Consider the following 15,793-nt stretch of genomic DNA (forward strand, 5'->3'; position numbering starts at 1 on the left):
TGTCATCCGCCTTCCTAACTTCCACTCTTTTGATTTTGTCATCTGAACTTCCTATGACTTCATCCATTCTGCCTCCAAACTATTAGTTTTTCCTTTCCGCCTACCCAACTCCTATTCTTCCAACATGGTCAATCTTTTAACCTCACATGACACGACATATTTCAAGGTATAGCCCTAACCCGAAACCCGACACGAAAATAAACGGGTTGACACGACACGACACGTTAATTAAATGGGTCGGGTTAGGGTCAAACACTTTCAACCCGTTTAGTGTTTCGACACGACACGAACCGGACACGACACGACACGACACGATTGCCACCTCTACATAAATAATAATTATATCAATAGTTTAAAATTTTTGGTACCCTCAACAAGTTTTTCATTCTGAACACAAAAGTTCAACGAATACTTACTTCCATTTCACCTCTCGACAAACATTTGCAATTCCCAATATGCCCCCCAGAAAAATACAACAACTAAAATCTCTACCCTTTATCTTCTTTCACACCTGAAGCAACCCAAAGATTCCATAGAACGTGAGTGCGTAAAACACGGCTCTGCGCACGTTAGCATCAACGCTCAATCCAGCGCCACTCGGCAGATTACCAGCGACGGTCCCCGGCGTCCCATCAGCGTTAGACGGAGGCTCAACGTAGGGAGGCGGCGGAGGCTGGTTAAGGTTTGGCGGAAGTCCGACGCCGTGACTGACGTTGATCCCGAACGCCATCCCATTCTCGCACTGAACACCGTCACTGGCATCGGAAAAGAAGTAGTTCGCTCCCTCGATCGTCAACGGAACTGCGACGGTCAACGGCTGCCCGAACTGTTGGTTTCCTTGGCTGTACATAAAAGTGTCACTGTCTGAAGAATTATCAACGCTACAGCTGCGGAACGTCGTCGTGTTGTAAGTCAAAACCACCGTCTGATTCGTGTTCGTGTTAAATACTACACATGAATCACAATCACAATCAGATTAACAATACAATCAATTCAACTAAACTAAACTCAAATGTCAAAATCAAAATCAATAGCAATTTTTCTGGATTCAAAATTACGCTTACTTAAGTAGTCGCCAAGATCGAAGGTCTGATTGCCGGCCCAAGAGGCGTAATTTGCGGAGGAGGTGTTGGTATTGGGGTCGAAAAGCCAACCGGCGGGGCCTCCGACAGTGTGATTGGTGTATGCGGCGGCGCTAGTGATGAAAAGAGCAATTAATGTTAAATGCATCATCGGAGCCATTGGAAGCGGCTGAAATCTTTCGGTGGTCGGTGAATGGTAGCAGCGATCTGATCTCGAAATCTGTTCAATTTGTGATCGATAGCGTCATGTGATAAAGAAAGTTCACGTCGATAGAGAAAAAGTTGACCTTTTTTTATACGTTTATTACATAATAATATCAATGAAATTATTATTAAATTATTATTTAGTCATTTCGTACTTTGCATTGGAGAATTCTTACGCGAAATTGCCCACAAAAATATAAAATTAAAATTTCCAAACAATTATATATAAAAAACAATAAAAAATTAATGTTTAAAAATATATCTTGATTGATATAATACAAAATTACACAAATGACAATGAATTAAAAATTTATAATAAAAAATTAATATTATAAAAACAAAAATTATAAAAACAAATTATGTAAATAATAAAAAACATAACTTTACAATATAGTAAATACCAAAATCACAAAAAAAAATATCAATAATTTAATTTTAAAATTTAGGAAATCTCCAATAAAATTCTAAAATTTTGGTTCAGTTTGTGTTTCTCCCAACTTAACTTTTTTTTAAAAAGTCCTAAAAATCAGTAAAACGTTGCATTATGATTCTTTTCACATGGTTAAAATCGGTAAAAAATAAATTGAAACTATTTTGTAAATTTACCTAAAATATTGAGATCTTTCTACAAAAAAAAAAAAAAAAAAAAAAAAAAAAAAAAAAAAAAAACTTTTGTATTTTTATTATTAATATTATTTTTGTTATTGTTATTTTACTAAAAATATAAATAAATATATTATTTGAAAAATTCTTTATTATCAATATTATTAAGTAAATACATATATTAATATTGGTGAGACTAGCCTACTTGGTAGAGGTTCACCTCTTAGGCCCTGTTTGTTTACCTCTTAATTACAAAATTAAGAGTTAGTGTCTTAAAAATTCAGATCCAGATCGTTTGGTTGTATCTTATTTTTTACCTCTTAAAATTATAAATGCCTCTTAATTTTTCAGATACTAAACAAAGTCTGAATTTTTTAAAAAAAAAGTGTTTCCTATTTTGCCCTAAACCATGATTAAACATGCCTCCTCTTCTCTTCCGTGTGCGTCTGCTTCCCTTCGTGTCTACTTCCCTTCACCACCAATTCTCCGATGACGCCGCCCACCCCAACGTCGACGTCGCTGCACCCCTGCAACGCCGACATCGCCGCACCCGCTTCGTCTCCAACTTGTTTTTTTGGATTGCGCCCTAAAGCAGGTTCATTTCTCTTCTTCTGAAAATCGAAAATCAAAATCAGAATGTGTTCGTTTCTCTTCTTCTGTTTCTTCATTCTTTCCCCCTAAACTCGAAAATCAAAAATCTAAATCAGGTCTTGATGTTATGCCATCAGTTTCTGATTTGTTCAATCGAAATCAGTTTTTGATGTTATGCTCGATTTTGAGTATCAGATGCTACTTTTTTTTCTTCTTCCTCTTAAAAACAAGTACTAGATATAAGCGTTGTTTTTGTCTTTTTTCTGATGTATTTAGTTCTTCTTCTGAAAATTGAGTTTTTTTATGTTGAAATTGTATGTAGTTTGTTTTGATGTGCTTGAAACTCACAGCTGAAATTATGTTAATTTGTTGTTATGTTGAAATTAGTTGAAATCAGATGGTCTTGATGTTATGCTAAAATCTGATATTGAAATCGGATGTTCTTGATCTTTTGCTGATGATTTTTGCAAGTACTATCATTTTCTACAAATTTTCTACAAGTGCTTATGTTTTTTGTGAGTTTATGTTTCCCTGAATTCAGTGATTTCATAGAAAACTTTGTTTTTCTTCTTTTTTCTTAAATCAGATGTGGAGTATAAATTTATGCAAATGTTTCATATAAATGCTATTTTTTCAGATTTTGTATAGCTGAAATTTGATATGTATATCTAAAATTTGTTGTTGAACTTTGCTAATTTGTTCTATTTTATTGAAAATGTGTTTGTAGTTGCTAATACAAGTTGCTGATTTTGGTCATTTGTTGAAATCTATTGCTAATCTTGTTGTTATGTGCTAAATTTTTGTTGAAATCTATTGTTGAGTGACTAGGGTTGGTGAATAGAAGTTGATGGTGTCGTGAAGGTTGCAATGATGATGATAAAGGTCAATGACAGGTGGGTGCCCAGTAATGGTGTATGATGGTAGCGTGTAATGAAGAGGGTGATGGGTTGTTGCATGTTAATGGTGAAGATGTCCTATGTGTGTTTCCGTAGATTAACATCATTTTTTCATTCACATGTTCAAGAGCCAAAAAGATCATATGTATTATTTCATGTAAATCTTGTATGGGGTGTGAGATCATATGTATTATTTCATGTAAATCTTGTATGGGGTGTGATGTTGGCCAAATTATTGACTGATAACTATAATGAAATATTTGGTTGTTTAGTTTACATTGTACTTTGATGAAAAAAATCACATGCATGATGTTTATTTCTAGCATCTTACTTTGATGTAATTTTTTTTCAAGGATATGATGTTGTAATTGAAAGAAATGATACAAAAGGGTAAAATGGTCATTTTATCATTCAACATAAAAATTCAGAGATTCCAACCAAACAACATGTTAAAATTCAGATCTTAAAAATTCAGACTCTCTTAGAAATTCAGACTTCTTAAAAATTCAGATCTTATAAATTCAGATCCTCCCAAACAGCCCCTTAAATTGGAGGTCTCGAGTTCTAATCCATTCGTTGATGATTTTGTGATATTAACTTCTAACCACTAATCCTGTCTACACATTTATAAATACATATTTATGTATAAAAAATCTAATTATACATAAAAAATATGTATAAAAATAATAAATACATATAAAAACATATTTATATAGTTTTATACCTTAAAAAAATGTTTTTAAAGTTTTTTTCTCATTTAAATGTATTTATGTGTATTATTAAATACATGTATAATTTTTTTTTTAAATGAATAAAGAATTTTAAAAACAAATTTGAAGGTATAAATTGTATAGATACGTTTACATGAAAAGAGTGATGAGTTTTATGGGTTATATTTAAAATTCATGTGGTGAAAAAACTTAACCCTTAAGTTCACATGCAACTTATTTGGATCTAAGTTTTCTCTATGAAATGTTATAATCTATGAACATCTAAGAAATCTAGGAATACCCTATTATCTTATACTATATTATAAAACATATTAGTCATATCTTGAATTTCAAGAGGTATAAGTTATAAAGCTTTTTGTAAAAATCAATTATGCATAAATGATTCATTAATACTTGTCAAAAGTTTGAAAACTTGAATTCAAGAAAGTAATTAATAAATTCAATTTGGAGAAAAATGAAAATTTTAAAGTATTAAATTCATATGTATAAATTAATTTACATTTCGTAAACTAAACACCAATATTAATTAATTTACATCAATAATATAAACATGTAATATAAACAATAGGTATGAACGTAAATATTTTATTTAAAGTTGGTAATTTTTTATTACATAATAATCAATAATAATATCTAATCATTATTTCCCCTAAGAAATTATTCGTCAAAAAAAGTGATTGAGCACCGCCGCTTTGCGTGGGTGCACATCTAGTAATCTAAAATTCATAAAGGGTTTTAGGTTTTACATATCTTTTGATTATTGTAGTAAATAATCAACAATTCCTTTTTAAACAAACTTCAGAAAGCAAGCACCAGAAATCTTGTGCCTCTAATGGTTTGTATCCAAACCCTAGAAATAAAAGACTTGAGAGGAGGGAGGAGGGATGGTGGAATTTTCGTCTTTTCTTCTTGAGCAAAGAGTAACTCAAATTTAAGCTCCAAGGCTCCTTATATAGTTGAATTAGAAACTCTAGAAACTCAAATTTGAATATAATACTAATCTCAAATTAGATAATTATCCACATTTCTAATTATCCTTAAGGATTAATCTAGAACTCTAAGAAGGCTCCATATTTTTGGCCTACCCTATATAATTTTAGAATCCTTCTCGTGTTTAACTATTCAACAATTACATCGTAGGTCCTTACACTTTTAATTAATCCAATTAATTTCTGATTAAGTATTAGTTAAATAATGTTATTTTGTAATTAATAAATTAATCTCATAATATATTAATCAATTATTTATTGTTATTTATTACTCTTATAATAAACCAATAAATCAAAGTATCTCTGTCTGTCTCACATACACACACACACACTCTCTCTCTCTCTCTCTCTCCAAAAAGTCATTTTGTCAATTACTAGTTTTGAGGGCAACCCAAAAGAACTTTGCTTTTAATTAAAGTATATACTAATTTAGTTATTGTCTTAAAAACTTGATCCAACAATCTCCCACTTGAATAAGTCTATAACTACAATTGCAAGTTTAACTTCCAAATCAAACAACAAAAAGTCCTTTCCAAAGCAACTGCCAAACTTTAAACTGATCAGACATTGGTCCTAAGATAACTGATCAAATATTCCTTCGTTCTACAAGATATCATATAAACATGAGACATAGATCACAATCAAATCTTTTGTCCAAAATTATGTTTCCAGATTTCTCGATTTGTGATGACCTCATAAGACTACTAATTGAACACATAAATTTAGTTGCGGTTGGGCCCAACACTATAATGTCAACACCAACTCACAGAGGGGCCAAAAGATATCGCTTTTTCTGTTAGGGCAAAATGAACGAATAAATTCTGACTCATATGACTGTATCTTTTACTCACCAAATCATGCATGTCACAACGTTTTATAACATCACGTTACTGATGCGTTTTCGCAACACCAATACATAATCGACTTGTAAATTACAACTCATATGTCTCCATTTCAAGAATATAAGATATTATCATATCAGAACTACTCGTGATAAAATCCATGAAGTAGTTCTCTGAGCATGGGTTTATCCACTACTCAAAATCTCTATTTTTCTAAGTACTCATGAATATTGTAGCGACCATTGCAATGTCTAATCTCCATAGACAATCTACAATCAATTCATAACAGTCTTGATTCACTACATACTTCCAAAAATATGAGCGACTTTGGAATTTTGAATAATCAAATCATTCAGGAAGTAAAACATGCAAAACAAAACACAAGAATAAATAATTGAAAAAGGTAGTAACCATTCTCATAAATAATCTCTATTACTGAATCACCAAAGTCAATTACATTTATTTTGTTACAAGTTTCAAAATATCAACTAACTACTAAAACTAATATCATATCTCAAGCCAATGCTCCTAGCATGTTGGTTATGTTTAACACTACTCAGAGCCTTCTGAAAGGATCTGCAGGATTATCTTCTGAGGAAACTCTCTTCACTATAAGATGACCTTCTTCAACCCTATGTCTGATGTAACGGTACTTTCTGTCGATATGATTGGATCAACCATGATCCGTGGGCTCTTTGGTCAAAGCAACAACGCCTTCATTATCATAGTAAGGTTCTAATGGCTCTTGAATGGTCAGGACTAGCCCGAGATCTCCGATGAAGTTCTTCAACCAAGCCGCCTCCTTTGATGCCTCACTCGCTGCGATGAACTCTGATTCACAAGTAGAATCAACCACCGTATACTGCTTAGAATTTTTCCATGTCACTGCTCCACCATTTAAGAAAAACACCCAGCCTGACTGAGAACACAAGTTGTATCGATTTGTTTGAAAACTGTTGTCACTATATCTGGTTACTCTTAACATATCGCTGCCACCAAGGACTAGAATCACATCCTTCGTCCTTTGCAGATACTTAAGAATGTTCTTTACTACAGTCCAATGAGCTCTACCAGGATTTCCCTGAAATTGACTAACCATGCTAAAAGCATAAGACAAATCGGGGTGAGTACACGTCATAAAATACATGATCGAACCTACAGACAAAGCATATGGGACTCGACTCATCTCAGTTATCTCTTCCTCTCAGTAGTTTATCCAAGTAAGTATTCTGACTAAGACCAATAAGTATTTTCTTTCTATCCCTAAGAATCCTTATCCTAAGACTATAGGCTGCCACTCATAGATCGTTCATGGTGAAACACTTTCCAAGCCAATATTTTACTTCTTGTAAGGTTGAAATGTCATTTCCTATAAGGAGTATGTCATCAAGATATAAAATCAGGAAAGTTACTGTACTTCCACTAGCTTTGACATACACACAAGAGTCATCCTCGCTCCTAGAGAAACCAAATTCTTTGACTTTCACATGGAAGCAAAGGTTCCAACTGTGAGAAGCTGGTTAAATCGATAAATGGATTTCTCAAGCTTACACACCCTATTAGGAAACTTTTCATGGACAAACCCTCTGGCTGATTCATGTAAACATCCTCACCCAACTTCCCATTTAGGAAAGTAGTTTTGACATCTATCTGCCATATTTCATAATCATGAAAGGCAGTTATGACAAGCATTATCCTGATAGACTTTATCTTAGCCACTGGTGAAAAGGTCTCATCATAGTCAACCCTGAAGGTCTAAGTAAATCCCTTCGTAACCAGTCGTGCTTTGAACGTGTGTAATTTCTCATGCATGTCGTTCTTCTTCTTGAAGATCCATTTGCAACCTACCGTCTTTCGACCAGGTTCATGATCAATGAAATTCCCAACTTGGTTGTCATATATGGACTGAATCTCAATGTCCTTTGCCTCTTTCTATTTGGCAGCTTCAGGGCTTGCCATCGCTTACTTGTTGTTAGTTGGGTCATCCAAAATTACCAGTGTACCATCACAGATAAACATGTCACCATCGGATGTTATGTGGAAACCATAGAATGTAGGCGACATGTTAACTCTACTGGATCGACAAAAGAGGTAATGAATTGTCAATGGGCTCAACAAGAGTCTCATCTTTTGGTTGAGAGCTAGTGTCTTCCAAGGTTCCTTCACCAGTTGATTCTGAAATTTCTTCAAGATCAATAGGACTCCCAATGTCCTCTTTGAATATGATCTCTCTCTCTCTCTCTCTCTCGTAAATGACTCCTCTTCAAGGTGCGAAGACTACGTTCTCACTAGGTCTATAGAAAAAGTATCCAAAAGACTTTTGTGGGTAAGCAATGAAAATACACCGCTCACTTCTAGGTTCTAGCATATCGTGAGTCCCTCGAATAACTAAAGCTTCACAACCCCAAACTTTGATGTGACCTAGCGAAGGAACTTTCCCTGTCTACATCTCATGAGGTGTTTTGGAAACCTTCTTAGTAGGGACAAGAATAAAGATATGGACGACTGTCTATAAGGAATCCCCAAAAAAGAAATAGGAATCGAAGCTCGACTCATCATGGAACGAACCATGTCTAACAAGGTTCGATTTTTTTCTCTCGGCCACACCATTAAGTTACAGTGTCCCAGGAGGAGTCAATTATGAAACTATTCCACATTCCTTGAGATAGTCGTAGAACTCGATTCTAAGATACTCCCCAACTTTATCAAAACGAATCATATTTATCTTCCTGCCCAGTTGATTCTTGACCTCGTGTTTAAACTCCTTGAACTTTTCAAAGGTTTTTGATTTATGTTTGATTAAGTACATATACCCATATCTGCTATAATCATCTGTAAATGTCACATAGAATTGATTGTCATCCTTTGTGGTTTATCTGAAAGGTCCACACACAACTGTGTGTATGAGATCCAACAAACATTCACCTCTTTCACATGATCCAATGAATGGTGATTTTGTCATCTTACCCAAAAGACAAGACCCACATTCATCATCTGACCTTAAGTTAAATGATTCCAACACTTCATTCAACCAAGCACTTCTAGCTTCCACCCCTTCAAGAAAAAACCAAGGAATCACTCTTTTTTCACTCACATACACACTCACAAAGCTTAAGATCACGAATTAGGGTTTGCTAGATTATGGGAGGCGATGAGGGAGGCCATAATGGGGGTGTTAAGGTCTTTAAATAGGGTGAAAACCTTGAAAATTAGGGTTTCACTCTTGCATCCCTACTCTTCGAGTCGAGGCTTCTTGACTCGTCGAGTAGACTTCAAGTCCCGTGTCCAAAAATCCCATTCCTACTCGACGAGTTTGGGGCCTCCAACTCGTCGAGTCCCTTTTCAAAAATGAAAAATTCTTTATTAAAATACATATCAGGAACCGGACGTTACATTATGTTTGAAATCCTTCCATGATGGTGGAAGTTTGTTAATTACACTTGACACAATAATTGATTCATCCATTTTCATACTATGTTGTTTAAATTAACCATAAATACCAAGGGAGTTCATTGTATTGTTCACGAACCAGTAACTTCTTGCTAAAAGCGTCCTCAATGATGTATTTCAAATCAAGGGTGTCCCATAAATTCTTAGCAGTTTAAGCATCACCATGGATATCAAATAGAGCATTAGACATATCGTTCAAGATGTGACCTTTGCAGATGTAGTCATTGTTGTCCCACTTTTGCCTTTTCATGGTCTCTTCAAGTGTCTCATCAACACCTTCCTCCACCTCAGGTGGTCTTGGAGTAGTCAGCATGTATGCTGCTTTCAAAGTGGTTAGCATGAAGTGCATCTTCTTCTTCCAACGCCTGAAATCGAAGCCTTCAAAATTCTCTAATTTTTCGAACTTCGTGTTCATCTCGAGGATTGAATCACCCATCTCCAGAAACAGAGAAATATCAATTTGATTGTTAGAAATTGGGTAGGGTTGATAGTGGAGATCCGGATACCCCTTCGATCATGTAAACACTTTCCGAACGGATATTTCTACCTTATGTCCGGGTTATAAGAAACTTAGCCTAGGATAATCCCAAGGGGACACTTACGCATCAGGGCACAAAAACCGTAAGCCAAACTGCTAGATAATTTTGAGTTCGTATGAAGAAAAAGAGAGCTAAAAATGCGATGTCTTCTCCTCAAAAGGAGAGTCATTTTGTATAGAAAACGAGATGTAGGGTTTCGTTTTAGGGTTTGTTGTCATGGCTTCCTTTGGAAACAAGTCAAGAGAATATGGAATTAATGAGGAAATCAATGGTTTCTAAAACTGAAGATCTTAGTTAGTTGTACCATAATCTCCCTCAAGAATTTGATTTTTCCACTATGTATCTACTAGTAAAATCCGATGGCTTTGCTATGTATCCACTAGAATTTGGTTCCTTTGGCTCTGCCCCGTAGACCCTGCTAGCGGCGTTGCCTCTAGACCCCGCCAAAATGGCGCTACCCCCGAAACCCCGACTTGTCTTCGAACCGACTTCTAATTCGATCTTATACATGCGTACACTCCGCACATAGTCAAACATATGTTAGAGTATAAATTACGAAACCCTTTAGCTCACATGTAAGTTCCAATTATACAAAATGTCCCGGTGACACTAAAATCACCAACACTAGATGTATATGGATTAGAAAAAGGCGAACAAATGGATAGTCCGCTTAGGACGACGAATTGTGATATAGATGGTATAGTCTATTTGAATTACTTAACACTCTCAATTATAGTCTCCTTAACATGCATGCCATTGTTTTCATAATGGTGTACTATATAATTTAGTAATACACGAAAACATTAAGCAATTACCTTGGTAGCACGTGAGTCATGACCCCTTCGAATCCTTTCATGAGTTGTGAGGGCTCCATGCGCAACACTCTGGTACCCTAAGTATTACAAAAGTGAAAGTGTATGTGCATTTATTGTGAGAAAATTGAGAATAATATATAGCCAATCATTTGTATTTTTAGATTTAATTAATTAAATAATTAAAAAAAAATAAGAAACTGGTAACAACTAAGGTGGAAGGGTATATTAGTCATAGTGTTAATCATGATTGATGGAAACTGCCGTCTTCAATAATCATATAATTATGAAAATTATTTGATTATTTGAATTTGATTAGTTTTTTAAATAAAATTCAATATTCCTCAACAGTTGAATATACATGGAGAATACACAAGTTATATATACATGAGTAATTTGATAAACAAGTTGAATATACATTAATAATTTGATACACAATTTCATTAGAAATGGAGAATCTGATACACAAATTGAATATACATGAAGAATAAACAAGGTAAATATATTTAACATTGAATATACAAGTTGGATATAAATTGAGAATTTGATACACAAGTTGAATATATATGGAGAATAAACAAGTTGGATATATTCAAAAAAATTCCTCAATTATATGCAATTTTTTTGTTACAACATTTTATTTATTGATACGTTTTTTTTTTTTTTTTTTTTTTTTTTTTTTTTTTTTTTTTTTTTTTCTATTTACCAAACCGTATTGATTGATGATTTATTGTAATCCATTGTGGTAAACAAACATAACAATGAAATAATTATGTTATCAATTATATTACTCCATCCATTCTATTCATATTATGTTTCATTCCGTTCAACCAAACTATAGGACTTGATTCTACCTCTTCTTGACGGCTAAACAATATTCCTTTGGCATCATTTGCTCGGAACTTCGCTCGATTTGGTTTTCGATATTCGTCCCATGCATCCAAAGAAAAACACAACGAAAGATATTTGTCATGCTTGTGGCTTCATTTCTAAAAGTAAATGTGTCCCATTTTCATTGAACAGCATTACTACTATCCATTATCCATTATCCATTATTCATTCGAATATTTGGGCTCCTTCACCTATGACCTACCTCATTCCAATATGGATATTGTTATTTTATTATGTTTATTTATGACCACACCCAAAGCGAGAAAAAGAAAGAACATCTTGACTATTACTTAATTCCCTATCGTCCACGCAACTCCAAATTAAGACAACCAACTTCGTATAAAATCCCGTAAAAGTACGCGTATTATAAATATTACACGTCAACAACATCTATCTATCTATACTAATAAAAGAAGATCATTTTGTCAAATGTCATATTCTCATTAAATTTGCCACATGTAATTTTGTAAATTTTTTGATTAAATTTAAATCCACATGTCATTTTGTGGTTTTTTTGAATTAAATCAATTAATATGCCACATAATACTAAATTTATATATGTAAAGTATTAAATTCATTTAATATGATAATAAATGCAAAGAATCTTAAAAGATATATAAGATATATTAAAATATATTGATATATATTTTTTTTAATCAAACCCGTGGGTTTTACACATAGTTACATAGTAAATAACTAAATATACATTTCAACCTCAACATTGTGTTATAATGTTCTTTTATTGTTGGTTAACCCTAAGACTAAAGTCAAACTTTGACCGGTATGGCCATTAGAGGCAGGTTTTTCTGTAAAGTAATCCCAAACTTATCAGTCATATCCATATCTTCTGGTTTCATCCCTTCAATCCTCCAATCAAACCTGTAAATCAAAGCCCCCAACATCATATGCAACATCCTATGAGCAAGAAGCAATGCTGGACACATCCTTCTTCCTGCTCCAAATGGTATGAGCTCAAAATCATGGCCTTTGTAGTCAATTCCGACATCAAGAAACCTCTCCGGCCGGAAAGTTTGTGCATCTGACCATACGTTTGGATCTTGACCCATAGCCCACAAGTTACACAGAATCTGTGCGTCTTTTGGGATGATGTAGCCTTGGATCTCGACGTCGGCTATGGCTCTATGTGGGATTAGAAAGGTCACCGGAGGGTGTAGCCGGAGAGTTTCTTTGACGACGGCTTGTAAGTAAGGAAGTCTGGAGATGTCTGATTCTTCAATGGTTTTGTCTTCCTTTCCCATTACTTCTTCCAATTCGGATCGAGCTTTTGACATTTTCTCCGGGCTGTGGATTAGCTCCGCCATTGCCCATTCCAACGTGCTTGATGTGGTGTCAGTTCCTGCAAGAAATAAATCCTGTACAACAACCATTCTTTCATGAATACTTGCGTTTCGTTAATTTTAAAATTATTGTATCTTGAACTTGAACAAGATTTAGTTACTTACAAAGAGCAAGTTTCGTATGTCATCGATGCTAATTGAGGATTTCTCATTTTCGCTAATGTCCAGAAGCAAATCCGTAAGATCTTTACTTGAGGAAGGTTCATGATGATCAGATGAACTTGTTCTTCTTTCTTTCAACCGTTTGCTTATATGTTGTTCAAAGATTGCCATTAACTTCCCGGTATAAAAACTTGCTGATCGGAGCAACCCTTTTGGATCCAACGGACGAAGTACAGGAAAGAAATCGGCTAGATTAGGTGTTCCACCAACTTCCATCAAACCCCCTACGAGGTTCTTGAAATCTTGAGATGAGACAGAATCATACTCAGCTAAATCGATGGAGAAGATGAAGTTCGAGAGAACGTTAAGAGTTGTGGTAACTGCAGTTTGACCTATATTTACAGCTTTGCCATTCTGACAACAGTTGTTAACATAGTCAACAAGTTCTTGAACCTTTTTCTTGCGTAGGTGCTGACTAGCGTCAAGTTGGGTTATGGAGAACAAATGCTCTTTGGATATTTTTCGTAGCCTACGCCATTGATCTCCAACTGGCAACCAAACCATGGAGATTTTATGGCGATCGTGTGCATGAGCAGCATATGGGATTGATCTGCTGGAGAAGGAAATGTCATGTTTTGAAAAGAATTCTTGAGCGATTTCACGCGAGGAGACAACTATCATGGTGGTGCTTCCGAGCTTAAGGGACATCAATGGTCCATATGTTTTTGAGAGGGTGGCAAGCGAGTGGTGTGGTTTCTTTCCGAGTTTAAAGATGCTTCCGATGACCGGAAGTGGGTATGGGCCCGGCGGCAGTCTGGTGGAGAGACGATGGTTGGATTGGGTGATGAAGATATAAACCCATGACAAAATGGAGAGTAAGATTAATATGATTGTGTAGTACTCCATCTTGTTCTAATCATACTAAAATTGATGTTCATCGGATCATGGTGTTGAATTTATAGCGGTGGTTCTTGTTGGAGTCAAGGATGGAGAAAAGGAAATCAATGGCAGAAAAGCTCACCTGTTCAAAGACAAGGACAAGACTAATTCTTTTTTGAACCATAAAAGGAGTACTCGGTCCATCAATCGTCATACGATGATACGAAGTTACGAACATGCTTAATGGTGAAATATAGAAAATACCAAGTCAAATGAAAACTTACCTTTCCTCGATAAAAAAAAATGATTTTAGTTGTTAACCTTTTGATTTAATTAATAAAATACCAAAAATAGATCGACTATATCACAAAATAACAATCTTTCAGATATTCTAATAAAAAAATAGCACGCGCTTTCATAAATACTACTTGGTGACTCATGAAAATAGACAAATGGTTCGAACCTCTCGTCTCAATAAATATCGTGAAGGTTTGAGTGATCGATTCGTGCTAGTAAACGATAACAAACTAATCTCTTTATAAATTATATAAAGACAAAATTACAAAAATGATCTATGTGGTATGCATTTTTTTTAGGATTTTAATCCAAAACTCGATTTTTTTGGATCTGAGTCGTTTTGACCATGTTTTTTTGTGATTTTGATCTTTCGGAAAATTGAAAAGACTAAAATGTCATTTATGATATATTTTTTTATTTAATTTAAAAAAAAATAAATAAATAACTAATTTGGGTCTCTCTCTCTCCACCCACTGCTATAGCAAATCTCGATCCCTCTCGTTCGTATCTCACCGGCCGAAGGAAAAGACCGACAAACTTCAAACCGGCCACCATGGCCCTCTGCCCCCTTCTGTCGAGTCACTCCAGCCATTACTGGTGCCACTTCTTCCCTCCTTCGTCTCCGCCGTCAGAAGACCAAATAGAAGCAGTAGAGGCTGTCGAGGCTCCTCCCTCCATCAAAGCTCTGAAACCCAGTGATACTTTTGTACACCGCCATAACTCTGCCACCCCAGCAGAACAAACCAAAATGGCCGAATTTGTTGGCTTCTCGAGTCTCGATTCACTCATTGACGCCACTATACCTAAATCGATCCGCCTTAATTCCATGAAGTTCTTCAAATTCGATGAGGCTTAACCAAATCCCAAATGATTGCACATATGCAAGAATTAAATTCCAAAAATAGGGTTTATAAGTCGTTTAATTGTATGGGGTATTACAACACCTCTATTCCTCCTGTGATTTTGAGGAACATTATGGAAAACCTTGGTTGGTACACCCAATACACTCCCTACTAGGCTGAAATTACACAATACACAGAGAATGCTCCATTCCCTGCTCAATTTCCAAACCATGGTAACGGATCTTACTGGTTTACCCATGTCAAATGCTTCATTACTCGATGAAGGAATTGCAGCTACAGAAGCCATGGCGATGTGCAATAACATCCAGAAAAATAAGAAGAAAACATTCATCATAGCAAGCAATTGCCACCCACAAACGATCGATATCTGTAAAACCAAAGCAGATGGTTTCGATCTTAAAGTGGTCACATCGGATCTGAAAGATTTCGATTACTCTTCTGGTGAAGAAGATGGATCGGGGTGGCTTTTGACTATACGGAGAGAGGGCCCCATATTTTTAATAAAACATTAAATTAAATAGAAAAAACACAAAAAATATACGCCCTTCGTCCCGATATTATTGTCCACAGACAAAAAAACACACAGATTAAGAAAAACATTAATTACCACTAACTTTATATAATAAAATGACAATTTTGTCCTTACTTTGTATTTAGTGTCCAA

The 15,793-nt window shown here is 34.9% G+C and overlaps 2 protein-coding genes and 2 long non-coding RNA genes across 4 annotated transcripts; 2 read left to right on the plus strand and 2 right to left on the minus strand.

Annotated features, from left to right (window-relative positions):
* Positions 1-325: 325 nt before the first annotated feature.
* Positions 326-1,389, minus strand: LOC111878563 (mavicyanin). The gene is made up of 2 exons (XM_023875083.3): positions 1,065-1,389; positions 326-948 (listed from the first exon to the last, which is right to left on the minus strand). Exons 1-2 carry the CDS (start codon positions 1,240-1,242, stop codon positions 506-508), a joined length of 621 nt encoding a protein of 206 aa, XP_023730851.1. The 5' UTR covers positions 1,243-1,389; the 3' UTR covers positions 326-505.
* A 53-nt stretch (positions 1,390-1,442) lies between these two features.
* Positions 1,443-3,652, plus strand: LOC122197297 (uncharacterized). The gene is made up of 2 exons (XR_006190344.2): positions 1,443-2,484; positions 3,309-3,652. It is a non-coding gene; the product is annotated as an uncharacterized LOC122197297 (long non-coding RNA).
* Positions 3,653-12,254: 8,602 nt separating this feature from the next.
* Positions 12,255-13,996, minus strand: LOC111878530 (cytochrome P450 76T24). The gene is made up of 2 exons (XM_023875046.2): positions 13,094-13,996; positions 12,255-13,003 (listed from the first exon to the last, which is right to left on the minus strand). The coding sequence occupies exons 1-2, from the start codon at positions 13,994-13,996 to the stop codon at positions 12,398-12,400; spliced, it is 1,509 nt and encodes a 502-aa protein (XP_023730814.1). The 3' UTR covers positions 12,255-12,397.
* On the plus strand, positions 13,328-14,289 carry LOC111878531 (uncharacterized). Its single transcript, XR_006190345.2, has 2 exons — positions 13,328-13,466; positions 13,559-14,289. It is a non-coding gene; the product is annotated as an uncharacterized LOC111878531 (long non-coding RNA).
* Positions 14,290-15,793: the final 1,504 nt, after the last annotated feature.

Source organism: Lactuca sativa, chromosome 4, assembly GCF_002870075.4.
Source record: "Lactuca sativa cultivar Salinas chromosome 4, Lsat_Salinas_v11, whole genome shotgun sequence".
Classification (NCBI taxonomy): domain Eukaryota; kingdom Viridiplantae; phylum Streptophyta; class Magnoliopsida; order Asterales; family Asteraceae; genus Lactuca; species Lactuca sativa.

Bases quoted from the DNA above. Each gene is read 5' to 3' on its own strand.
- LOC111878530 (XM_023875046.2), bottom strand. From the start codon at position 13,996: ATGGAGTACTACACAATCATATTAATCTTACTCTCCATTTTGTCATGG. The intron at 13,004-13,093 runs GTAAGTAACTAA...GTTGTTGTACAG, and splicing joins ACATACGAAACTTGCTCTTT to GATTTATTTCTTGCAGGAAC.
- LOC111878563 (XM_023875083.3), bottom strand. From the start codon at position 1,242: ATGGCTCCGATGATGCATTTAACATTAATTGCTCTTTTCATCACTAGC. The intron at 949-1,064 runs GTAAGCGTAATT...ATTCATGTGTAG, and splicing joins CGATCTTGGCGACTACTTAA to TATTTAACACGAACACGAAT.